Source organism: Cervus canadensis, chromosome 13, assembly GCF_019320065.1.
Source record: "Cervus canadensis isolate Bull #8, Minnesota chromosome 13, ASM1932006v1, whole genome shotgun sequence".
In the NCBI taxonomy this organism is placed as follows: domain Eukaryota; kingdom Metazoa; phylum Chordata; class Mammalia; order Artiodactyla; family Cervidae; genus Cervus; species Cervus canadensis.
This window is the reverse complement of record NC_057398.1, coordinates 36,956,031-36,981,278: the sequence shown is the minus strand read 5'-3', so window position 1 is coordinate 36,981,278 and position 25,248 is coordinate 36,956,031. Positions and strand designations below refer to the sequence as shown.

At 45.3% G+C, this 25,248-nt stretch overlaps 2 protein-coding genes across 8 annotated transcripts; one reads left to right on the top strand and one right to left on the bottom strand.

The window, feature by feature from the left end:
• On the top strand, positions 1 to 16,429 carry MASP2 (MBL associated serine protease 2). 5 transcript variants are annotated; one of them, XM_043485159.1, is made up of 11 exons: positions 1 to 135; positions 219 to 447; positions 568 to 745; positions 1,471 to 1,602; positions 3,700 to 3,896; positions 3,970 to 4,117; positions 7,261 to 7,379; positions 9,445 to 9,523; positions 11,868 to 11,999; positions 12,501 to 12,575; positions 13,924 to 16,429. In XM_043485159.1, exons 1-11 carry the CDS (start codon positions 131 to 133, stop codon positions 14,688 to 14,690), a joined length of 2,061 nt encoding a protein of 686 aa, XP_043341094.1. In that variant the 5' UTR covers positions 1 to 130; the 3' UTR covers positions 14,691 to 16,429. The 5 variants fall into 5 exon arrangements, 3 of the variants coding, with proteins under 3 accessions (XP_043341094.1, XP_043341095.1, XP_043341096.1); XM_043485160.1 differs by lacking the exon at positions 13,924 to 16,429 and having other exon boundaries at positions 7 to 135; positions 12,501 to 12,771; XR_006272554.1 differs by lacking the exons at positions 9,445 to 9,523; positions 11,868 to 11,999; positions 12,501 to 12,575; positions 13,924 to 16,429 and adding an exon at positions 6,611 to 6,826 and having other exon boundaries at positions 16 to 135; positions 7,261 to 7,378.
• LOC122451962 (TAR DNA binding protein) lies at positions 12,223 to 23,914 on the bottom strand. 3 transcript variants are annotated; one of them, XR_006272556.1, is made up of 8 exons: positions 23,766 to 23,914; positions 22,551 to 22,798; positions 20,879 to 21,042; positions 20,510 to 20,650; positions 19,712 to 19,882; positions 18,115 to 19,335; positions 16,238 to 17,134; positions 12,223 to 13,944 (listed from the first exon to the last, which is right to left on the bottom strand). XR_006272556.1 is itself a non-coding variant. In XM_043485163.1 (6 exons), the coding sequence occupies exons 2-6, from the start codon at positions 22,786 to 22,788 to the stop codon at positions 18,805 to 18,807; spliced, it is 1,245 nt and encodes a 414-aa protein (XP_043341098.1). In that variant the 5' UTR covers positions 22,789 to 22,798; positions 23,766 to 23,914; the 3' UTR covers positions 17,260 to 18,804. The 3 variants fall into 3 exon arrangements, 1 of the variants encoding a protein (XP_043341098.1); XR_006272557.1 differs by lacking the exons at positions 12,223 to 13,944; positions 16,238 to 17,134 and adding an exon at positions 17,260 to 17,380; XM_043485163.1 differs by lacking the exons at positions 12,223 to 13,944; positions 16,238 to 17,134 and having other exon boundaries at positions 17,260 to 19,335.
• Between the last annotated feature and the right edge of the window lie 1,334 nt (positions 23,915 to 25,248).

Below are 25,248 nucleotides of genomic sequence, written 5' to 3'. Positions count from 1 at the left end.
CAGAAATCTGGACAGGCAGGAGTCATGGGGTCTGTTCCCAGAAGGCCAGGGTGGTTGGGGGCAGGGCCAGGCGCTGGACAAACAGATCAAAGGTGAGGTGCCTAGTCAGCCGGAGGACACGGAGTGCACCATGAGGTGGGTGGAAGCCCCCAGGACCTCCTTGGCAGGGGTGAGGGCTGAGAGCAGGCCTCACCGCCCCTGCCCTGCACTGCCCTCAGGCTGCTGGTCTTCCTGGGCCTGCTGTGGGGCTCAACGGCTGCGTCCTCGGGGCCGCAGTGGCCCAAGCCTGTGTTTGGGCGCCTGGCATCGCCCGGCTTCCCCGACAAGTACGCCAACAACCAGGAGCGGCGCTGGGCCCTGACGGCGCCCCCCGGCTACCGCCTGCGCCTCTACTTCACGCACTTCCAGCTGGAGCCCTCCTACCTGTGCGAGTATGACTTCGTCAAGGTGCCAGCAGGGCAGGCGGGGGGCTGGGACACCTGGGAGCAGGGTCTGAGCTCGGAGGGCGGGAGGGCAGTCAGGCCTGGCGTCGCGCCTTGGCTCCCCGTGACCCCTCGCCCCCCCCAGCTGAGCGCCGGGACCAAGGAGCTGGCCACGCTCTGCGGCTCGGAGAGCACGGACACGGAGCGCGCGCCCGGCAACTACACCTTCCGCTCGCCGGGCTCCAGCCTGGAAGTCACCTTCCGCTCCGACTACTCCAACGAGAAGCCGTTCACGGGCTTCGAGGCCTTCTACTCTGCAGAGGGTGAGCGGGGGGGTGGGGTGGGGGCGGGACTTGGTCTCCTCCCCACCCCGACTCCGGCCCCTGAGGCTGGCTTCATGCCAGACCAGCAGAAGAGTCCACACCTGGTCTGACATCATCACAATGCAAATATCCCTAACAGGCCATGACCTCTGCTCTAGACTAAGCCCCCCTTCTGTGCCAGGTGCTAAGACTGAAGCCCCTTCTGTGCCAGGGACATCTTCAGGGGCCCCTGCGATGCAAGGGCCAGGTGAGCCCATTTGCAGATGGGCAGGTGAAGCCCCGCCAGCCTGAGTGCTGCGTCTACATGTGGACTTTGATGCTTGATTTCAGATTCTGGCTCTTGCAGGGACTTGCTGTGTGGCCTTGGGCAAGTGGTTCAACCTCTATGTGTTTGTCCTGAGGCTGCTCTAACAGTTCAGTGAAACCTGTATATAGGCCTACCCATTGGGTTCCCTTGCAGGCTGCTCCCTGCGCTGGCCTGGCTACGTGGAGCAGGACACTCATTGGTTTAAAAAGGGTGAAATTGAGGTCTCCTTCCAACTGTTGCAGGAAGGCCACAGTGACCTTTGTTTGGCCTCTAGCACTTGGCCAGGCACAAGCCACCTTCATTCCAGAGGAGGCTTCTCTCAGGGCAGCTGGGAGGCTGGGGACCTCTCAGCCCGAGCCCAGGCCTCAGTGATATCCCCTCCCCTTTCCTGCTGCCTGTCTGCCTGGCCCTCCCCCAGACATTGACGAGTGCCAGGTGCCCCCAGGAGAGACCCCCACCTGCGACCACCACTGCCACAACCACCTGGGTGGCTTCTACTGCTCCTGCCGTGTGGGCTATGTTCTCCACAGGGACAAGCGCACCTGCTCAGGTGAGCCACCGCTGGAAAGGGGGGAAGGGGGGGACACTATGTCTGGCCCAGCCCCCACTCTGCTCCAAGATACCACTGGCTTCTCAAGGCCATAGGTGCTCTGCCCAGGCGATTGAAGGGACCACTGGCCTTGGCCTTGTAGATACTTCTCCTAGGTGGTGGCCCCTTCTTGGTCTTTTGTCCCCTCTCACCATCCACCCATTCATCCTCTACCCATCTGTCCACTCACCCATCCATCTATCCATCTATCCATCTATCCACCCATCCAACTCTCCATCCATCTATCCACACATCCATCCATCCTTTCATCCATATTCTCCAATTCCTCACCCACCTCTGCCCTGTCCTTAGCTCACTCTCATCCTCTTCAGCTCATTCACTTGGTGAGCATGTTTTAGGCCCTCACTCTGTACCTGGCCAGTCAGGGCTCACCCTCCCTGGGGTGGGAGGGCTCCAGGATGGAGGAGTGGGGGGGTCCAGGCCTGCTTCACACAAGCTTCCCTTCATGCAACCTCAGGGTGGGGGCAGGGCCTGCTCAAAGCTGCTGTTCAGTGCCCAGCCAGCCAACCCCTTTGTCCTCCACTGCCTGGATGCCCCTCTGCACCTTTGCCAGGGGCCTGGATGGAAAACCAGCCAGTGCCCTGGGGAGTGAGCAGCCGCATCCCTCGAAGCTGACCCTGCTCCCCCAGCTCAGCATCCCTCCCCCATGTCTCTCCCTGTCTCTGTTCTCTTCCAGAGCAGAGCCTCTAGCCTCCCCTCTGGCTCCAGTCTGGGTCGGGCAAGTCTGCTGCTGCCTGCAGCCCCTACTGACCACCCCCTCGGACCTAACAATAAACGTGGCTCCACCTCCACCTGCTGCCTGTCTCTGGGGGGACAGCGGGGGAGGGCTGTGATGTGCTCCCTGGTCCCTCTCCTCTTCCATCCTCATCTCAGCCTGAGGGGCCCCAATTGGTGGGGCGGCCCCCTCCACGGGGCCACAGGCTCCTTGGCCAGAAGGGCTTGCTCTGCTTGCTTGTTTTGATGGTGGGGCCGTGAGGCCCAGAGAGGGACATAGGCTTGCTTGAGTTCACACAGGGCAGCCAAGCTCTTGCTGCTCCCCTACCAGGAACCCAAGGACTGAGCTCAGAGCATCCTTGGGTCCACTTCTTGTTCAAAGGGCAACTCAGGTCCTGTGTGTGCTGGGCTGAGGGAGTCTGACCCAGAGCAGAGAGGCCAGGGAGGTACTGATGGATGGGAACTGATTGCCCATCAGATGGGAACTGATTGCCCATCAGATGGGTAATCTGGTCCCCCACATCTGGGGCTGACTGCCTCTGCACCCTGGGAAGCCGCCACGTAGAAGAAGAAAGGCGGTACTGGGCTCCTACTTCCTGAAATGTCCCCTCCCCCCACCACCTGAGGGAGGGGGCAGGACTCTCCCATGAGTGAAGCCGACTTCCCTCTTCAAAGGCAGAATCAGTTGTTTCAATGGGGAACGTGGGCACGAGACTCATCTGTGATCAATGTGGACTTGAACTTCCCTCAACTGCCCCCCAGGGCAGAGCCTTGATCCAGGGAAGGTGGGTGGGGGGGAGGGCCCCAGGGAGGCTGGGCTGGACTGCCCAGGCCTGGGGGTACAGGTGGGTGGGAGTCCCGTGGCAGATGAACTTGGGGGTTGCTAGAGTCAGGGGTGGGTGGGTGACCCTCAGTCCAAGGAGATACCTCTCCTCCCATCCACTCCCCACCCAATTCCTGGGGAATAAGAAAAGTCCCCTTTTCTTCTTTTGGTGCCTTCTTCCCCCTGGGCAGATCCCACAACCCTCACTCCTGGAATTGGGACTCTGGCGCAGTGATCCCTGCAACGGAAGCCTTGGCCTAGGGCCCCCATCTTCCCTGGGGGTGTGAGTGCAGCCCCCGGAGAATGTACACTGAACTGTTGCCCATGTCAGCTGAAGCCTGGAAGCTAGAGGAACCCCCTCCCTAAACTGTCCCTTCAGCCCCTGGGTGGGGTGTCCCGTCTCTGGAGGAGCCTCTGGAGCTGGTGTCTGAGCTAGACCAGTAGCCTGAGCCAGGCTGCTGTGCCTGGCTCACCCTGCCTGTCCTCCCCCCTCTCCCCAGCCCTGTGTTCTGGCCAGGTCTTCACTGCCCGATCTGGGGAGTTCAGCAGCCCTGAATACCCGCAGCCATACCCCAAACTCTCCAGCTGCACCTACAGCATCCACTTGGAGGAGGGATTCCATGTCATCTTGGACTTTGTGGAGTCCTTTGACGTGGAGACGCACCCTGAGACTCTGTGCCCCTACGACTCCCTCAAGGTCTGGTTCCTCTGGCCTCCACCTCACCCTGGCCCGGGAGGTCCTGGGGTGACGGGTATCTCTCCGCTTTCAGATTCGAACAGACAAGGCAGAATATGGCCCGTTCTGTGGGAAGACATTGCCCGGCAGGATTGAAACCAACAGCAATACCGTAACCATCACCTTTACCACCGATCAGTCGGGGGACCACATGGGCTGGAAGGTCCGATACAGCAGCACAGGTGAGGGCAGGTAGGGGCTCTTCCAGAAGCATCAAGGAACCACATGGGATGGAACTCTTCCTGGTTGGGCCCCGGAAACTGGGAAGGGAAAAGTTTTCCTTAACCTGATCAGTGTCCCTGGCTGAGTCTGAAAAGCAAACTGACAGGTTAATGGGAAAAAGCATACTTGTTCATTTCATGTAAGTTTCATGTGGCACCAGGGCTTCCCTCCTGGCTCAGATGATGTGAATCTGCCTGCAATGCAGGAGGCCTGGGTTCACTTCCTAGGTCAGGAAGAGCCCCTGGAGAAGGGAATGGCAACCCACTCCGGCATTCTTGCCTGGAGAATCCCATGGACAGAGGAGCCTGGTGGGCTACAGTCCATGGGGTCACAAAGAGTTGGACACGACTGAGTGACTAACGCTCCACACACACACCACATTTTACATGGTACAGGTACCTTCCTAAGGAAATGAAGACCCAGAGAGACAGCTATGTACTTCTGTGCTGGGTCTGCTGAGGAGTGTGACAGGCTGAGGAATATGAAGTAAGGGTGGTGAACTGGGGGAAACTTGTTCAGCTGCTCAGTCATGTCCGACTCTTTGCAACGCCATGGACTGCAGCATGCCAGGCTTCCTTGTCCATCACTAACTCCCGGAGCTTGCTCAGATTCATGTCCATTGAGTCGGTGATGCCATCCAACCATCTCATCCTCTGCCATCCCCTTCTTCTCCTACCCTGGGAAAGCCCAGCATCAGGGTCTTTTCCAATGTCAGTTCTTCAGATCAGGTGGCCAGAGTATTGGAGCTTCAGCTTCAGCCTCAGTCCTTACAATGACTCAGATGTAGCCAGCCCTGTTTGTCAGGATTCTTCTTGGCATCCCTTTGTTTTTGGTGATAAGGCTTCCCTCTGAGTGTAGGGAAGACACCTGTCACACAAGGGTCTTATAACCTGCTCCAGGGGAGAAGGGAGAGGCAGAGGGAGGAATATAGAAGGGTGCTGTCCCAAGGGCAAGGGAACTGTTACGTGCAAAAGCCCAGAGGCTCCATCTTTCTTGGTGTGAAGCTGCATTGGGTGTGATGGGGTGGGCAGAGATGGAGGCTCCAGTCACAGAGGGTTTGGATGGGGCATCTGCAGCTGGGGCTTCACTCTGCCTCCCTGATCCGCCTCCACCCTCCAGGCCTCTTTCCCCTCTTTCCCCACCTCTTCCTCATGATAGGCCCTCACACACTGGACGGTTCTTGGTACTACCTCCTTAGACACAAGTCCAAGTCCCCCATCTCCTGGGCACTGACCACTGGATGTGACTGTCCCCCTGAGAGTTGACACTCTCAGCCAACTGGTCTCTCAGGATGTTTTTGGAAGGACCAAGTAACTGAACTGGAGAAGCTCCAAAGCAAAGTACTTGCAGCCCAAGCTGTGCTGAGAGTGCGGGCTGAGGGTCAGGCTGCCCAGCTTGACGTCCCAGATGTAGTGCCACCTGCTTCCTGGCCATGTGACACTGAGCCTCTTAACATAACTTTCCTAAGACGTGCTGTCTCAATTATCCAGTGAAGGATAACATCTCCGTGGAAAGGCGGGGGTTGGTGGGTTAATGCAGAAGGCATGGAGTCTGTGTGAAGGAGGCATTAATTTTTAAAATGAGTTTGGATTAACAAAGATTAACCTTTGGGCCACCTGTGTTGGACATGTGGGAAAGAATGAGAGCCTGGTCAGGAGGGCAGAGACCGGCACTTTGGAAGCTTTTTTTTTTTTTTTTTGGATGTGGGCCATTTAAAAAGTCTTTATTGAATTCGCCACAATATTGCTTCTGTTTTTGTTTTTTTGGCCCTGAGGCATATGGTATCTTAGCTCCCTGGCCAGGGATCGAACCCACATCCCTCTGCGCTGGAAGGTAAAGTCTTAACCACTGGATGGCCAGGGAAGTCCCAAACATTTCATTTTTTAAAGGCCTTTTGTTTTCCTGTGGGTCAAAGTGATAAAATTTCTAAACCTGGAGTACCGGTTTCGGAGTGAGGAGGAGGGAAAAGTCAGGTTTGCCAGGCTGGTGAGTGAGAAGGGGCCGGCACACAGCCTGGCAGTGTGTGTGAAGGAGGCTGTGAGCAAGGCCCTGGCCTGGGATTAAGATGGCCTCAGGAAGCCCTGGGATGTCCCTGGAGACTCTGGCGCCTACCTGGGACTGAGAGTTACCCCGGGACATAGAGATCGGCTGCTGGAGGAAGTGGGGGACAGGCAAATGGCCTGTGTGGGCTGAGGGGTGGCCTCGGGGGATTGTCAGCCATGGGGGATGGGCTGAAGGCTTGGGGTGATAACAGGCCAGGGTTTGGGGGTCAAAGTGGAAGCCAGTCCTGAGCCCTGTGGGCAAGTGCTCATGAGGGACAGGAGAGACTTCCCAGGTGCCAGTCTGGCTCTGAGCCACGAGGTCTGCTGGGAGGGTTCCCTGGCTGCAGCCACCTCCTGCCCAGTGCTTATTTCCTGGTAACTCAACCAGTAAAGAATCTGCCTGCAATGCAGGAGACCTGAATTCACTTCTTGGGTCAGGAAGATACCCTGAAGAAGGAAATGGCAACCCACTCCAGTATTCTTGCCTGGGAAATCCTACAGATGGAGGAGCCTAGCGGGCTACAGTCCACGGGGTCACAAAGAGTCGGACACGACTGAGCAACTAACACTTTATTAGCAAAGCACGTTCATCTGTGCTTCACACTCAGTCCTCAAAAGCCCCAGCAGGTGAGCAGTCTCATGAGGCTTATGGATGAGGAAACTGAGACTTTCCTGTGATTTAAATGCATGTGGTCCAGCTCTTCCCCCCAACCCCCGCCCCGCCTCTGTTACGCTCCCCCAGTTCTCATCAGTGTGTGTGAGGCTCCTGGCAGGGAGCAGACACGCCCTTTGCCATGACCATGCTCCCTTACTGCATGCCTGACTTTCTTTCTATCACTTTGGCTGAAGCCCAGGCCAGACAACAAATCCTAATTTGTACAATAAGCAATGGAGAGTTTAATCTTGCCTTTGGATTTAAATCTTAAGAACTCTATCCCACTTGTGGCAAGCTCTCTCTACACATTAAGTGTTTCACTTATAAATCAAGAACTTCTAATTGTTCAATTCAGACTTGCCTGCTGTAGACCACAGCCAAACCCATGTCTCATTTCCTTGCTCAGCTCAGCCTTGCCCTGATCCATTGGCGCCACCTAATGGCCACATCTCCCCTGTGCAAGCCAAATACATCCTGAAGGATCACTTCTCAGTCTTCTGCGAGACTGGTTATGAACTTCTGCAAGTAAGTTAATGTAAAACTGCTAACTGCAACCACAGTCATATTTATATCAGCAAGTATGTGAAAGGAAGATGGGAAAACAGCTGTTGTCGGCATGGTGGTTTCTTTTCCCTGTGATTAAACAAAATTCAAAGAAATGATACATTTGCTAAGAGAAATGGCTACAGAAAAATTTCTATTCTTAGGAATTCTGCTATTTTTAAAAAACATTTAATTGATTAATTTGTTTATAGCGGTACTGGTTCTTCCTTGCTGCTCAGGCTTTCTCTAGGTGCAGCAAGCAGGGGCTACTCTCTAGTTACTGTGTGTGGGCTTCTCTTGCTGTGGAGCACAGGCTCTTGAGCACAAGGATGAAGGGCTTAATTGCTCTGCAGCATGTGGAATCTTCCTGGAACAGGGATTGAAACTACATCTTCTGCATTAGCAGGAGGATTCTTAACCATTGAACCACCAGGGAAGTCCCAGAACTCTGCCATTTAAAAAAGCTTTGTCTTGGGGAAAGCTGGTGATATAAATGAACACCTTTTCTCAGTTCAATCACATTACTGCAGCTCTTGGTAAAGCAGTTGAAATGTTTGCCATTGTGCTCTATGTTATCACCTTGCATTAAATCAAACTCCTCCTCCTGGTCAAATGACCTTTACATGAAACAACTCCTGGGCGCACAAAAAAATTAAGCAGCCCTTGGAAATAGTATATTCTGCAGAGTTATAAACAGTGACCACTGTTAAGGGAGAGGGAGGATAATTTCAAAAAATGCTTAGTGTGTTGCTTTAGGGGCACAGGTAGGAGATTAACATGTCCTCTTTATGTTCTTCAAAATTGTCATTGAATCCCAATGGTAAAAAGTAATAACATTGAAATGATAGCTGGCTATGCAATCCAGTCCTGTGGAGGGGGAAAAAATGAGACACTTTTCTCAATTCGCAAACTTCTGGGCAGGCTCTTCCCATAGCTCCTTCAACTGCAAACCTGTTTAGTTTTTCTTTTTAAATAAACATCTATGTAACATCTAGTTTTATCAACCATCATCTTTAAAGATATATATATATATATATATATTTGCCATGCTTCGTAGTTTGTGGTTCCCCCACCAGGGATTGAACCCAGTCCCTGGCAGTGAAAGCTTGAAGTCCTAACCATAACCACTGGACTGCCAGGGAAGTCTGTCCTTTTTTTTTTTTTTTAAGTATTTCCTGTTCAGTCTCTGATGAAAAAAAAAAAAAAAAAACATCATCCTGCTCTCCTTTGAAGCATAAAGCTTCTGTCAAAGCTACCTTCTTTCACTTCAAGTCTGCTTTAGAAAAATACCTCAGGACGTCCCTAGTGGTCCAGTGGTTAAGAATCTGCCTGTCCATGCAAGAGACACGGGTTCAATCCCTGGTCCGGGAAGATCCCACATGCTGTGGAGCAACTAAGCCTGTGTGCCACAGCTCCTTAGCCCATGCTCTAGAGCCTGTGCTTTGCAACAAGAGAAGCCATTACAATGAGAAGCCTGCTCACTTTAACTAAAGAAAGCCTGTGCACAGCAATAAAGACCCAGCACAGCCAAAAATAAAGTTTTTTTAAAAAGAAAAATACCTCAATGTCAAAAATGTCCCTCTAAATGATACTAGCAATGGAACCGATTGAGAACACCCATGTGAAGCTTAAGGGAGTATTTTAAATGACTTTCCACCAGCTAATAGCTGCAGGCTAGAAAAATCCAGACACATTCATTCCATGCCTGATCAGGTTGACCTTTCCCAGACTTCTGACCATCACCCTTTGGCACTTAAATGGTGCAGCATCAGCAGGAACTTGAGATCTGACATGTTCTTGGATTAAAATGGAAAGCAAAAACAAAAACTGCGGCAAGAGGTCAACATCTTTAAGAAAGAGACACACGCATAGATGACATCCCAAGCACAGACATGTATCAAGGTAGCTGGGCTGTGTGTCATGTGGGTTCATCACTCTCCTTGGGAGCATCTCTCGAAACACCAGAAGAGGAACTACTGTGGGACAGAGCTTTGAGGAGTGCTTTCATGATGAAAACAAGGAAAATAATGTTTTCTCAATTCTTTAGGGTAATTTACCCCTGAAATCATTTGCTGCGGCCTGTCAGAAAGACGGATCTTGGGACCGACCGATGCCAGAGTGCAGAAGTACGTGTGTGTGACCACAACGCCCGCAGCTGCTTCTGGTCTTTTTAGAAAATGATTTTATCTATCAGGGCTTGAACTCCAAGTTTGCTTCTCCTACCCAGTGTCTAGGTACACTCTTACGTGGTTAAAATGGGACCATGCTACTAGGAAAAGTATTTGCTTTAGTATATTCAAAAGTACTTTTCTAAGTGTAAGTGAAGTCGCTCAGTCGTGTCAGACTCTTTGAGACCCCATGGACTGCAGCCTACCAGGATCCTCAGTCCATGGGATTTTCCAGGCAAGAATACTGGAGTGGGTTGCCATTTTCTTCTCCAGGGGATCTTCCCGACCCAGGGATCGAACCCAGGTCTCCCGCATTGTAGGCAGATGCTTTACTGTCTGAGCTACCAGGGAAGCCCTTTTCTAAGTATAAAGTACTCATCAAAGATGGGGAATAGAGAAAAATTACAAACATTGTAATATTCATAATCTTGCTGTTATCAGTATAACCACTGTTGGTATTTTGTTATATATCTCTTCAGTTAGACATATCACACATGTAAACATGTTCAGGCCACCATTTGATGCAGATAATTGTGGTGTGTGTATGTATATATACACGTACATACACACAGACATATATCCACATCAAACTGGGATGACACTGTCCATTACCATTTTGTGAACTGAGTCATGTATCTAATGAATTATCATGTTACATGTTCAGTTCAGTCACTCAGCTGTGTCTCTTTGCAACCCCATAGACTGCAGCATGCCAGGCTTTCCTGTCCATCACCAACTCCCAGAGCTTGCTCAAACTCACGTCCATCGAGTTGATGTCATCCAACCATCTCATCTTCTGTCATCCCCTTTTCCTCCCATCTTCAATCTTTCCCAGCATCAGGATCTTTTCCAATGAGTTAGTTCTTCACATCAGGTGGCCAAAGTATTGGAGTTTCAGCTTCAGCATTAGTCCTTCCAATGAACATTCAGGACTGATCTCCTTGTAGTCCAAGGGACTCTCAAGTCATCTCCAACAACCCCAGTTCAAAAGCATCAATGTTAGTGGAAGTAACAAATTTACACAACAAAAGTGAAAACCCCTCTTGCCCAAATCCTCAAACTATTGATACCTTTAGGACACTGGGGTCCATTCCTTCACATCATTCTTTATCTCCTATGCTATTCATACTAATGTATTTCACTATTACATACTTTTGAACCAAAGTTGGATTCTCAATCTGACTGCAGTTTACCCTTCCCCTCTATAATTGCTGGGCTATCTTTCCACATTGATTCAAGCATTAATAGAGCTCCTCATTCTTATTAATGACTGTCTAGTAACCCATGAGACCTACCTATGATTTTCAGTCCATGTGATCTTTATTTCCAGTATTTTACCATTACAGATGTTGCTGTGTTTAATACCTCTGTACCTATATGTTCACATGTCTTGTTCAAGGGTTACTACAAAATTCCTAGGGGAATTTAAATATTTTCATCTCTAAAATTTATATTCCTGTCAGACTACCAATTTTTAGTTTAAAAAACAGTAAGGAAGAGCTGGCACTAAGGGAGTGTTAGAGTAAGAGGTATTGGGTGTGAGCCCTGATTCTGCACTTCTGTGGTTATGGGCATATTACCTGTGGAGATATTAGACAATGTGCACTAAGCACTTGGCACAGAGCCAGATACACTGCTATTAAGTTGCTGAAAACCAAGTATTTTTTAGTATCCACAGAAATACAATTTTTGTTTTATTGTATACAAATATGACTTTTAGACTGATACCACTTTCTCACAAACTGGTTATTTCACATTAATGTCCAAACAGGTATGAACTCCAACCCAAACTCAAGGTAGCGTGACTTCTAGGTCTTCTAAAAAGCTAAGGATCATAACAAGCTGAGTCCTTCAGTCTTTGTGTTGTTCTACATTTAAGGCTAACCAAATTGCACCAGCTTACATGGAGCCAGACTGTATATGCCACCTGCAGGCCATGCTATTTTCTTCTGTTGCTATTTTGTTGCACAAGGAGATATTCAACAAATGCCAACCACTTTTTTTACATGTGAGAATGCTAAGTCCATCCAAATAGTTTCAAATCCCCTTCCTTTAGGGAAAGCATCCTACCCTCCTTGCCCAGGGCCTTCACTTCAACCTAGCCATTTATTGAGGGATAGGAAGGAGTGATACTTTAAAACCACACTTAAGGTGATGCTCATTTTCAGAGATGAAATGATGTCCACCTTGAACATGCCTTCAGGTTACAGCATCACACAGCCAACCATCATCACAATCTCCACACATTATTTTAATGTTAGAATTCAGTACAAACTGACTTCTGTCTCCCATTATTTATTAGTTGTGGACTGTGGCCCTCCTGACAATCTACCCAGTGGCCAGGTGGAGTACATCACGGGTCCTGCAGTGACCACATACAGGGCTGTGGTTAAATACCGCTGTAATGAGTTCTACACAATGACAACCAACGATGGTAAGCAAACTGTTCCAAGTTGGGGGTGGGTGATATTTGGAACCTAAGCCCTCATGATCTGAAAATAAACTTACCCAACGTTTTTGGCTAAGGCTAGGCAAAAGATTAAAAGGCATGTCTCCCACCTGCTAAGTGAAATATTGCAGGTGAAGTGACTTTAATGTCAATTTGCAAGAATCTGAAAACAGATCTTATCTAGTAAATGACTACCACAAACACACAATATATTCCAAATGGTTTAATTTAACAAGTCAAAACCTTATCATTAAGCACTTGAGATCTTGATACATATTCAAGTTACACATCTAAAAGGTTTCCACTTTGCAAGCAAACATGGTAATGCAGAGACCTCCTATTTATGAAATCAAGTAAAACGGTTATTCAGACACCTCTATTTCCCACTGATGCTCAAGAATCAACATTTTTCAAGGGGGTATTCAAGCAAATGACAAACACCGTTTACATGCAGTTAAACATTTTTGTTTTTCCAATGATTTGCAGGTAAATATGTGTGTGAGGCTGATGGATTCTGGACGAGCTCCAAAGGAGAAAAATCACTCCCAGTCTGTGAGCCTGGTAATGGATACATTTATACAAGAGATTTGTAATTGATGGAAAGTAGAACTGGGTAGGAGACAGTAAGTAGCGCTTTAGCTGTGTAGGCAGAAATGTAACTTCAGCACTTGGCTCTTAGACCAACTTATTATTTCCAAATAGTATGTTCTCATTACCCCTTTCCATATGGAGAGGTTTGTTAGGTGCTGACTGCATCAGTCATTTGATTATTTTTGACCTTACAACTAGGCAAGCATAAAAAATTAAATAATACTTAAAATTATCTTGAACCATTTATACATTTATAAACATGAGTTCTTCTGTTACATTTCTTCTCTATAGAAATGCTATTACCAAAGCTATAACCCAAAGCTAATAACCTCATTATTTCCCTAAGCAATTGTTTCCAATGACATCTAGTTTTTAAACATTAATGCAATTTGCCTTTTAATAGTACTTAGAAAAAGTTTTTACCAGAATTGGCTCTGAAGATATAGTTGACAAAAAGAAAAAAAGTTAGAAAAGTAACAATATATCCATTACCCCTGCTACTGGGTTTATTTAGTCTTCTCAGTTGACACAATGTTTGTAAGCTTTCATAAGAGTATTCTGCCACAAGAGGAAACATATTTGCTACATTAATAAGTATATTTAGTTAGCAATATACAGTAAAGTCTAGTGTCTGGAAGGAACAACTAGACCAGAAATAATTCCTGAACCTGAAGGTTCCTGGCTACAGCTGTAACATTCTTATTTTTAAAACATTTAAATGTTCAAAGGTGAAAGTAGTCTGCAAATCCTATGATATTGACCCGAGTTTCTGCTTTCCCAGAACTACATGGTAGATACCCCATTTTACAAGCAGGAAAATAGAAGCAAATCATATGATATTGACCCTAGTTTCTGCTTTCCCAGAACTACATGGTAGATACCCCATTTTACAAGCAGGAAAATAGAAGCAATGGACTTAACAAAGTCCAGTGTCTTTTTCTACTATCCATTTGCAATTCACTTCCTGCGCATACCAGCTCAGACAATTCCTATTAGCCCTACTGAACACTTCCCAGTCCTAAGACCAAGTTACTTTGGCAAAATGAATTAGTTTCTACAAATTAATTTTCACTCACCTCATTTTCTGAGGAGCTAAGAAACACCAAATGGTTTTATCAGATCTTTGAACAATGTTTTAAGCAGTAAAACAACATATACTACACTCACTTGCCTGTATAGGTGGACAAACACCAATTTGTGTGATGCAATCTTTGGCTGACATCAAACATGAGTAACTGATAACTTCAAAGTGGTAATAATTGGAGAAAAACACCATCAGGTTTCTGTAAAGGCTCTATACATCTGCTTCTTTCCCCAGTGTGTGGAATATCCACTCGTACTACAGAAGGTCGTATATATGGAGGACAAAATGCAAAACTTGGTTATTTTCCTTGGCAAGCGCTGTTACTAGGTAAAACCATGGCAGCAGGTGCACTGCTGCAGGACAACTGGATCCTAACGGCTGCTCATGCTGTTTATGACCAAAGAGAAGATGCTGCCTCCCTGCAGATCAGAATGGGGGCCCTGAAGAGAATATCACCTAATTATACACAAGCCTGGGCCGAGGCCATTTTTATACATGAAAGTTACATTCATGATGCTGGTTATGATAATGACATAGCACTGATTAAACTGAAGAACAAAGTTGTAATCAACAGCAACATCATGCCTATTTGTTTGCCAAGAAAAGAAGCGGAATCTTTCATGAGAACAAATGACATTGGAACTGCATCTGGATGGGGATTAACCCAAAGGGGGTTTCTTGCCAGAAATCTAAAGTTTGTTGACATACCAGTTGTTGACCATCAAAAATGTACTGCTGCCTACGAAAAGAAGTCCTATCCAGAGGGAAGGGTAACTGATAACATGCTTTGTGCTGGCTTGCAAAGTGGGGGCAAGGACAGCTGTAGAGGTGACAGTGGGGGGGCATTAGTGTTTCTAGATAATGAGACCCAGAAGTGGTTTGTGGGAGGAATAGTGTCCTGGGGTTCCATTAATTGTGGGGAAGCAGATCAGTATGGGGTCTACACCAAAGTCATAAACTACATTCCCTGGATCAAGAGAATCATTAATAGTAATTTTTAACTTTGTGTCTTCAGTCAGTACGTGATTCTTTGTTTTAAAAAAATACCCGTAAAAGATCTTAGCGGCAAATTGACCTGAGAAACATGAACACGAGCGCTGCTGATCCACCCCACCCGACCCAGACTGCAGGTGAGCCTGCCTATCAGGCACGTGTCCACTAGCCACTTTTCCACCACTTAACTCTTTGATTCAAGGGGACATAAGCCACTGTAGTGATACTCATCTTGGCCAATCCATTACAAACTCATGGATTAAATCTGCACTTACTTACTTAACGAAGTCCAGTATCTTTTTCTACTATCCATTTGCATTTCTGGAAATTTCCTGTTCATGTTCTTTAACTGTTTTTGTATTTGTTCTTATTGATCTGAGAGTGTTATATATTACAGCAGTATTGGTTCATGAGTTACTTTGAATGTTTTTCTTGGGTAGATAAATTGGAAATAGCAACACTTTGGCCTAGGTATAGACTGATTTCCATGTTAAAACCAACACTATAATTTTTTAATTAGAAAAAACTGCCAAACAAAGAACACGAACAGCACTATTTCACATCGTCAAAGACAACAGACTTTCTAAAGGACAATTTGGCAATGTATTTCACAAGTCTTAAAAGCATGCATAGTCTTTGACCTGGTAATTACAATGCTAAGATTTTAATTTAGCTGTGAGAATATTCCTAGCACTTGGAAATAACCTAAATAATGTTCAAATTCAGAAGACAGTTAGTTGAATCAAAAGTGGCATTTCCATAAGATGAAATACATTAAAAATAAATGGTGGTATTATTGGTAAATGTAGTGTTTTTTTCTTCTTACCACAAACATGAAATACTTGGGTACACTTTAAAAAATAGATTACAGATCATATAACAGCTGAGTACAGAACTTAAATACACAGTTAAGAGTTACTCTCCTAGTAATCAACAACAAAAAATTATCCTAATTATCACATACATCTGAATTACTATGTACTCAACATCTTTTTCCTAAGGACAAAATTTAAGCCCTGACCTAACCTTGAAATATTTCATTTAATTGGCCTCCCTAAAAAGTTTTAACACCTAACACTCAACAAAATTTCTCATTCTAGCCAGAGTCACCATCATTATGTAGAAATTCACTGTGATTTCAACTAACTTCTCTTGTACATATAAAGTGCAACTTCTAGAGACTCACTTTTTAAAGGTAACTTTCCAACATCTCTGTCACATAAATAAAAAAAGAAACTGTATTTTTCCAGTAAGACTCCAGACACTAAACTGTGGTGGCAACAAAAATTTTTATTCAACTGGTTCAAAAAAGTTTTTAGAATGAATGCATTTAGATGACCAAATAGACTTTAAAAACATCTTTGCCAAATAGTTTACTTCTAAACTTCAAATTTTTTTTTTTCTTTAGGGTAGAATTAAATACCCATAGCTATGTAGTACCATAAACATGTTAACAGAAGGCTACTCAACATTGAAAGCCTTCTAAGACTGGTAACTAGATTTATACAAGTGTAAATAAGGGATTAAAACCATGCCATTGACAAAGTTAACTTACCCCTGGGCTTCTTGAAGGCTTGTCAGTTTAGTCTTTGGAGGTCCCCGAATACCATTTTAAGTGTTACCATGTTACTGCTGCTGAGTAATAGTGCAAGTGCTAAAATGCAAAATTCAGATGGTACAGGGTTTGGAAATCATGCAATTTAGATGCAGGAAAAAAAAAAAATAAAACAACGCAAGATCCTTTACAGAGGAAACTGAATAAAACAATGTGGCGACCATAAGCCTAAAAGACGACTTCATTTATAAGTTTAAAACACATAACTTGCAAAATGACAAACCTATTTATCATAATCTAATTAGATAAGGGCATTAGGTAAATTATCAACACAAAAACTGTTACATTCTTCCGCTAGAAAAGGAGCTCTCACAGAAGTTAGTTACATTTTACGTACAATAGAGAATCAATATATTATTGCTTTTACATACTTAACAATGCACTGTGAGAGTCTTGAGTCTTGTAGATTTATTCAACATTAATCTATTTCCCCACCTTTGGAACACAAAGCCCCTTTCACTTAACACTTCCACAGACAGACAACCCACCCTGCTAGTTCTTAAAGCTATCAGGCTTCTTAATGGATTTCAGGCACAAGATAATTTGTGGTTTCTTCTACTTTATCCCTATTGCAATTAATTCCACTTTTCAAATCCCCAACTAGAAAGGTGCTGATATTCCCTTCATTTCAATTGATAGGCTTTGCTACAAAGCATTTTAAATTAACATTGCTTTGCCCACTCCTTCAAATAAGAATATTTTTAGAAGGATGATTTCCCAATGGAGATTTATACAGGCCATGTAAATAGAACATCACCCAAATGCACAGAGGCACTAAGAAAAAGCTGGAGGGTACTGCTTACCATTTTAGGTGCGGTCACCCAGACTTATTAAAAACTAGATTGGAAAAAACAAAAAACAAAAAAAACTTTTCACTTTGGACAATGCAAGAACAAATAGCAATTAAGTCTGGGTATCAGGTGTCAATGCATGACAGGTGATGAATCCATTTGACTTGAGACAACTTTTCAAATAAGTTTATTTGAAGCAAAATAAACTATTGCCAAGAAACTTTATGAAAGTTCCATCTCAAAAGGGTCAAAAAAAGGGGAATTAACTGCTATGAATTCTTTGCATTCAGGGCTGCAAAACAAAGACACATATTATTTAAATCAGTTTTATTTAAGAATTTCCAACAGTGACAACTCTTATAAAAAGCATCCAAGCACAGGACACAGAACTGCAGCAAACAGCATTCTTATGGGTAGCTAACAGACATGAGAACTTCCACCCTGCTTTGAGACACCCCGAGCTCACTGGTGAACTCTGCTTCCAAGTACTCCTGCAAAGCACACCACAAGCTCAGTCCATGTTCTCAACCCATCAGCTTCAGTTCACATTACCACACTTACAGATCAGTAACAGAAGAGAACACACACCATACAGCATTCACAGCAGTTGACAAAAGGGTAGGGGAAATACAAGTATCGTTTCACTTAACACATTCAGCTAACGTGGGTCATCTAAGAACAAAACTCACTTAAAAGTCTTCCAACAGATGTGGATGTCCTTTGAATGCAAAAACATTCGTACGTTATTTGCTATCCTTGCTCTCTGCACACTCTCTCACCAAAGCCACAGGATTGAGAGACACATCTCGCCAAGTTAAAAAATATCCATTATGCACCACCAAGTCTCTGCACGCGCTCTCTCCTTTTCTCGCTCATACTAGCCTCTCATGCCTCGGCACCACCATCAATCCCACACAAGGTTTCAAAAGTTCAAACAGCCTTCTGGTTCCATATCACAGCCTTGCGTTCATAGCGTTGATACGACTCCATGAAATAAAGAGTAGCGGATAAAAATGGGACACCCACCGTCAAAGACGCAGCCTGCGCAGCGTGATGGCGAGTTCTTGAATGAGAAAGCATGTAGACAGAAGTATTCCTATGGCAGAATATTTACAGCACTACTTTCAATGAAGTGCTTCTTCCATAAACATTTGAAATGAGATGAACTGCAGAGATTAAATGAAGGCTTCATATTGTACTTTTGTATATGAAGGGAGACAAGTGTTAAAACAAAAACAAAAACAAAACAAAAAAAAGAACCAAGCACTGTGACACCATGATCTCCAAAGAGGAGATTTTCCTAAGGAAAAAAAATCCATATGGCGGGGTTCAAATTAAAACAAGGAGAAAAGAATGTAGTTCTAATCAATGGTTTCCATTTTGAACATGCAAAGAATTCACTTGGCAAGTCCAGGGATAAAATATTACAGGAGAAACCCTTTGATATCAATTGTAGTGTGTTGGTTTACCAATCAGGCAAACAGCAGTTCACGTTCAAACACTCAATATTTCAACCCTTTATGTAACAAAACTTATAAAATTCCTTTAGCTCTTCCTCTTTTTCTAAAGAAAAATGTCAAAAATACTGCTGAATATACTCCACACTGAACAAACCAATTTTGAAAATTCTTACATATGTTATTTTACAATATACTTACCATGAGTTTAGAAAAATTTGAATTCCCACCAGTATACCAACTAACCGTAACCCAATGTCTACATTCCCCAGCCAGAAGATTTAGAATCCATGCTAGAGCCGAAGCCTCCATTAAAACCACTGCCTGACCCTGCATTTGATGCTGATCCCCAACCAATTGCTGCACCTGAATTAGAACCACTGTAAGAGTTATTTCCAGAACCAAAAGCCTGATTTGGCTCCCTCTGCATGTTGCCTTGGCTTTGGTTATTACCTGATGGGCCAGACTGGTTCTGCTGACTGGCTAACATGCCCATCATACCCCAGCTGCTCTGCAGAGCAGCCTGGGCTGCAGCCATCATTGCTGGGTTAATGCTAAAAGCACCAAAGTTCATCCCTCCACCCATATTACTACCCTGATTGTTTCCCAAACCCGCTCCACCCCCTCGACTGTTTCCAAATCCACCCTGATTCCCAAAGCCACCTGGATTACCACCAAATCTTCCACTTCTTTCTAACTGTCTATTGCTATTGTGCTTAGGTTCAGCATTGGATATATGTACGCTGATTCCTTTAATGATCAAGTCCTCTCCACAAAGAGACTGGGCAACCTATAAAAAATAAGGGATGTAAATAGAGGAGATTAAACCATTGATTCATACAAAGTAGCAATAAAACTTAGATTTCAAGCCATCATCTAGGCTGCAGAAAAAAATCAGCAAGGAGCACTTATTTCATTTAAACCCATAAAATAGCCTTTAGCTTTAGTAATGGCAGCAGGGATTTTTCCGTTCATTTTCAAAGGATGTGTAACACTCCCACTTAAATGTCACATATTAAAAAAATACCTAAGGGGTTTATCACAAATATTCAGGCCCAAATACAGGGTCAGAGAGCTTAGCTAATAAGGATGGTAATTAGCTGGAAGGGCAACATTCAACAGAAATTACCTAACTAGCTGGGGCAAAGTTATTAAGAGAAAAATACCTGATCATCTGCAAACGTAACAAAGGCAAAAGCCCTGAACGGTTTGGGGATGAAGACATCTACCACTTCTCCATACTGGCAAAAGAACTGCCGCAGTTCATCAGCAGTCATGTCCTCTGTACAACGCCCAACAAACACCTTTCTGCTTCTCAAAGGCTCATCTGGGCTTTGCTGATCAAATCGAAAGGAAGAAAACCATCAGAAATATTTTACAAGCAATGAAAACAGCATTCTGGTAGAGGATGTAACACAATCTATCTGCCTTTTCTTTATGAGTGCTTAAAAACGTAGGTACATTTTTTCTTTTTTGTAGTATAGCACATCTCCTTCTTGAAAGACTTCAATGCTTTAAATTTTAAAGCTGATAAAAGTATATTTGGATTAAGGAAAGGTGATGAATTAGAAATGTCCTGGCAAAGAGGATAATGTTCCAAATCAGCAAGTCTTGCTTGCTTGGAATAAGTAAGGCTTTTGTAACAAGATCAACATATTCTAATTGTCTTTGTTAACACTAATGAGATCAATATATTCTCTTTGTTAACATGTAAGAAATTGCTAATTCATTAAAAATAACAAAAGAATAAAATGAATAACATTTGATTTTGGAGGAGCAATAAACTAAGTATTTCAAACAAACATATAAAATATTCAGCATGCATTAAGGTCCTGAGACTTTTAACAAAAGATTTCAAGAACACACCCTGCCACATTTTCCAACTGCAATGTTTTATTTTACAGTGTCTTCTAAGTAAGTTGTCACCACAAATGGCCAAAGCAGAGAAAACAAGAACAAAGTACCTTAGAATTTGGAAGCTTACAGTCACACCATCGTCCATCTATCATATGTCGTTGTGACATTACTTTCACCTGGGTTTCATATTCCGTGAAGCGAACAAAGCCAAACCCTTTTGAATGACCAGTTTTAATATCCTTCTTGACCTAGAAAAAAAATCACTTAAATTCATTAAATCTACACACACATATAACCAACCCAGAGTACACACAGGAAGGGAAATAACATAAACCAAATTTCTTTTCGGCACCCATTATGCATACATATAATAAATATTAATATCACCTACTGATCATGAAGGGTAGCATCACTAAAACAAAAGGAATTCTGGACGCTCATTCACTGAAAAACTGTTACGTGAAATCAAAGCTTACCTGAACCATAAGAACTTCTCCAAAGGTACTGAAGTAATCTTTCAGATCCTGTTCGGTTGTTTTCCACGGGAGACCCAACACTATCAAATCAGACGTTTTCTGGACCGCTCTTTTCACTTTCACTGCTGATGAAGCATCTGTTTCATCCATTTTTCTTTTGTTATCTAAACAAAATGAGCAGAAATCTTTTAGAACATTTAACACTTTAAACACTTCACCCCCTTCATGCAGAAATGAGAAAGAAAAACATTCTAAGAACAGTAAGACACTGGAAACTTCTGGTAAAGAGTGATGTTAGCTCTCGTGGACAGAGTAAGGCTTGAATAAGCGGCTCGGTTGCTTTTCTGGAGCCAATCTGGGGATCCCAACCTCTGGTTCTGTAACAGCTCAAGATTACAACTGTATGTTCTCCCGTCTCAAAAGATATCAAAACAAAAGTCCTTTATTTTCACTTTAAAATACATTAAGGAAGGAAGAAAAACAGGTTGAAAAACCATGATACTATCTTTGTGCCTATTAAATATATTTTCTCGATTATTTTAATGTCTATAATCTGACTACCAAAAAATTAGCAACTGTAATCTCCAATTATAGATTTTTAAGGCTGATTTCAGTTTTTCTGTTTCATGTCCAAACTTTCAACATCAAACTCATATTAACTTTATAATAAACAAACAGAAACTTAAGATTATTTAAAAAAAAAACCAAAACAGTATTTGGAAGGGTAGAAAAAATGATTTTTGGACAAAAGACAGACCATTTTTTGGAGTCGTTACGTTCACAGCAAAATCGAGGAAAGCAGATTTCCCACATACCCTTCCCTCTACACACGCAGAGCCCCTTCCCATTATCAAAATCCCCTACCAGGGTGGTACATTTGTTACAACTATTAACCTACATCAATACATTACTATCTAAATGACATTTCAAATTTGGGTAAATATTTATCTACAACCAATGGATCAAGAAACTGCATACTAAAAAAAAAAAAGTTGATTCTAGTAAAATGTTTCTTAATACATGAAAAAATTTCTTGAGGCAACATCTTAAGTACTGACCAAATAGCACACCTTTGCTGCACTATTAAGTTATAATAAAAGTAACACAGAGATCTATGAACCAGCACAAAGGACCTACTGATAGAAATGTACTTAGTCCCTTGGCACACTTCTAAATCTTCATGCTTCCTTCTAGATTAAAACCGTCACTGATAAGACACAGAATAAGCCCAGATCTAAAACTATAATTAGGACTGAACTAATTAAAGATTTGGGCTATTGCAACTGTAAGGGGGAAGAAAAAAAAGAAAGAAGTAAGACTGGCTGAATGAACGACGTAGCTTGCAAGGATTAAGACAAAACCAAAATATTGAGGCACTTCAGAAGACTCTTCAACAGACTGATAGAACTGCAAAGCATTCTTAATTTCTTAAATTTGGCAATAGTTCAGCAAAATTAGTGCAGATAATTATTTAAACACATAGTTTTAAAAACAAGTTCTGTATTCCAATTTTCACTCATTTAGTGGTCTTCCAAAACTTGTCTGATAGTAACTTTTAAAGAAATACTTGGGCTGTAGGAGACGGTTCACCACGAAGAGACCATGGTCTATGTTTGGGAACGAGATACAAATCTATACTTTAGCATCACTGCAAAACCAAATGGCAACAAACCTTTGGGATAGTTGACAACATACACCAGATTCCCCCAGCCAGCATCGGGGGCGTGCAGAATTCCTTCTACCAGACGAACACCTCTCATACACTGAGACACTGGATTCCGGTAGCGCAGCCCACATGCCCCTGGAAACTGGGCTGTAACCGTGGACAGCAGCACTGTCCCATCGTCTTCCGATGGTATTTCAATGGGCTCGTCATTCTCATCTTCTGTTACCCGAATATATTCAGACATCTTTGTTTCTCTTAAAGGGAAAAGAGATACAAATGACTTAACACCTGTGGTCAAAGTAACTGTTTCCTTATCCCAGCTGATTTATACCACTACGTCACTGTGACTTCTAGAAAAATTCTCCGGTGTTTGGATTCTTACAGGTGTTGGTTATCCCCGAAAAACGAGGACGTAAAGGCAAGATAGTTATTAAAATGTAATGCCTCGCTAGTTCATTAAGTATTTGATGAATGCCTACTATACATCAAGTGCTGCCACTGTGAAACTAGTCTCAGTAGCACGGGGCGGGGGGTGGGGGGGGGAGTGGGGAAAGCAGGAGAAAGATCGCAAGCAAGTACTTATTTTATTACAATCGTGAAAATTCTACTGGAATATAGTCAGAGGGTGTATGGGGAGAACCTAAGCTGGTTGAGATGTGTGTGTGTGTACAGGGGTGTCAAAGTGACTTCCCTAAGCAAGCGATGCATAAGCTGAGTCTTGAGGACTGAATAGGAGCAGTGAGCCAGCCGAAGAGAACGGAAAAGTTCCTCCCTGTTCCAGGTTGTGGGGTGTCCAGAGGCTCTCCAAACTTGAGCCGCAGGGACAGCGGCGACGGGTCCTTCGCGACGCGGGCCGCCGCCTCCCAGAAGCCAGTGCGTGACAACCAAGGGAGGAGTTTCTAAGCGCGGCCGGGGTGGGAGCGCTGAGGCATCAGGCCCTAAACTCCGTCCCGGTGCAAAAGTACGAAGGCACAAAGCAATGCCCGCGCCGGGAAGCCAGGCCAAACCGCTGCCTCGGGCTGCACGGCTGCGTGGACCCAGCACCCCAGCTCAGGCGCCAGCTGCCACCCTGCGCCAGGCCCTAACGTCGCTCCCACGCGAGTCCGCTCCGGCAGGACCAAGCAGGCCTGGTCTCACGACTCCCTTTCCGGGGTGGGGGCCGCCCCGTCGCGGGAGCCGAGGCACACAGGGCGTCCTTAGTGAGAAGCATCTGCAACTCACCCGCTAGGCCGCTGCTAGGAAGCCCGACAGGGAGACTGAAGCAGGGAGGAATCCAAGAGCAGCCCAGCTACCACTTCGCTCCCACAAAATGGCGCTAGGGCCGCCTCCTCCCCCTTCGGCCATCGTCCTCTCCCACCGGCTTCCCGTCCACAGGTGGGGGGGACCGCCGCACAGAGATAACGACCCTCTCCCCAGAGAGGCAGAACCCCCCCTCCCCGCAGTCTGAGCACAGGCAGTGAACTTGAAGGCTATAAGGAGGCCGCCACCTAGGCCAGAAAGGCTAAAAATGAAAAAAATGTAGATGGGTAGGCTTTTACCTCCCCCCACGTAGCGTAACAGATGGCTTCGCCCGACCAACCGCCGGCCCTGGGTCTCCGCCGGAGCTCGCGCACTTTTAAAATGCGCGAGACTAGCGCAGGGGCTGGGCCGGCCCGGGAGGGACGGGGCGGGGCGGGGCGGGGCCGGACCCGGCTGGGCTGGGCTGGGCTGGGCTGGGCGGCGCTGGGCGGCGCTGGGTGGGGCTGGGCTGGGCGGGGCGAAGGTCCTTAGGCCATCCTGACCCTCGAGAGACTGGGAGAAGGCTGTTGAGCCCAAACCAGTTTTAACCTAAAAAGCCCAGCCAGGTGCGTCCTCTCTTCTCCGGCAGTCAACCTCCACACCTGGAGAGAATAACTTTGTTCTAAATAATAGCAATCATAGCGCCTACTGTGTACTGCTGCTGCTGCTGCTGCTAAGTTGCTTCAGTCGTGTCCGACTCTGTGCGACCGCATAGACGGCAGCCCACCAGGCTCTCCCGTCCCTGGGATTCTCCAGGCAAGAACACTGGGGTGGGTTGCCATTTCCTTCTCCAATGCATGAAAGTGAAAAGTGAAAGGGAAGTTGCTCAGTCGTGTCCGATTCTTACCGACCCCATGGACTGCAGCCTACCAGGCTCCTCCATCCATGGAATTTTCCCGGCAAGAGTACTGGAGTGGGGTGCCATTGCCTACTCCGTACTGTGTACTAGGTGCTACCTAAGTCATCACGTATTTAATTACCCCCAACAGTCTTGAATGGTAGGTGCTATTGATGTTATCCACATATACAGGTGAGGACCAAAATGAGACACAGAGAAACTCAGTATCTTGCATAAGTAAGGTCAGATGCTCAGTCGTGTCCAACTCTTTGCCACCCTATGGACTATAGCCCACCAGGCTCCTCTGTCATTGACAATTTTCAGGTGAGAATACTGGACTGGGTTGCCATTTCTTCCTTCCGGGTACTCTTCCTGACCCAGGGATTGAACCCACGTCTCCTGCATTGCAGGCAGATTCTTTACCCCTGAACTATTGGGAAACCCCTAAAGTAAGGTTGCTGCTGCTGCTAAGTCACTTCAGTCGTGTCCAACTCTGTGCGACCCCATAGATGGCAGCCCACCAGGCTCCCCCTCCCTGGGATTCTCAAGGCAAGAACACTGGAGTGGGTTGTCATTTCCTTCTCCAAT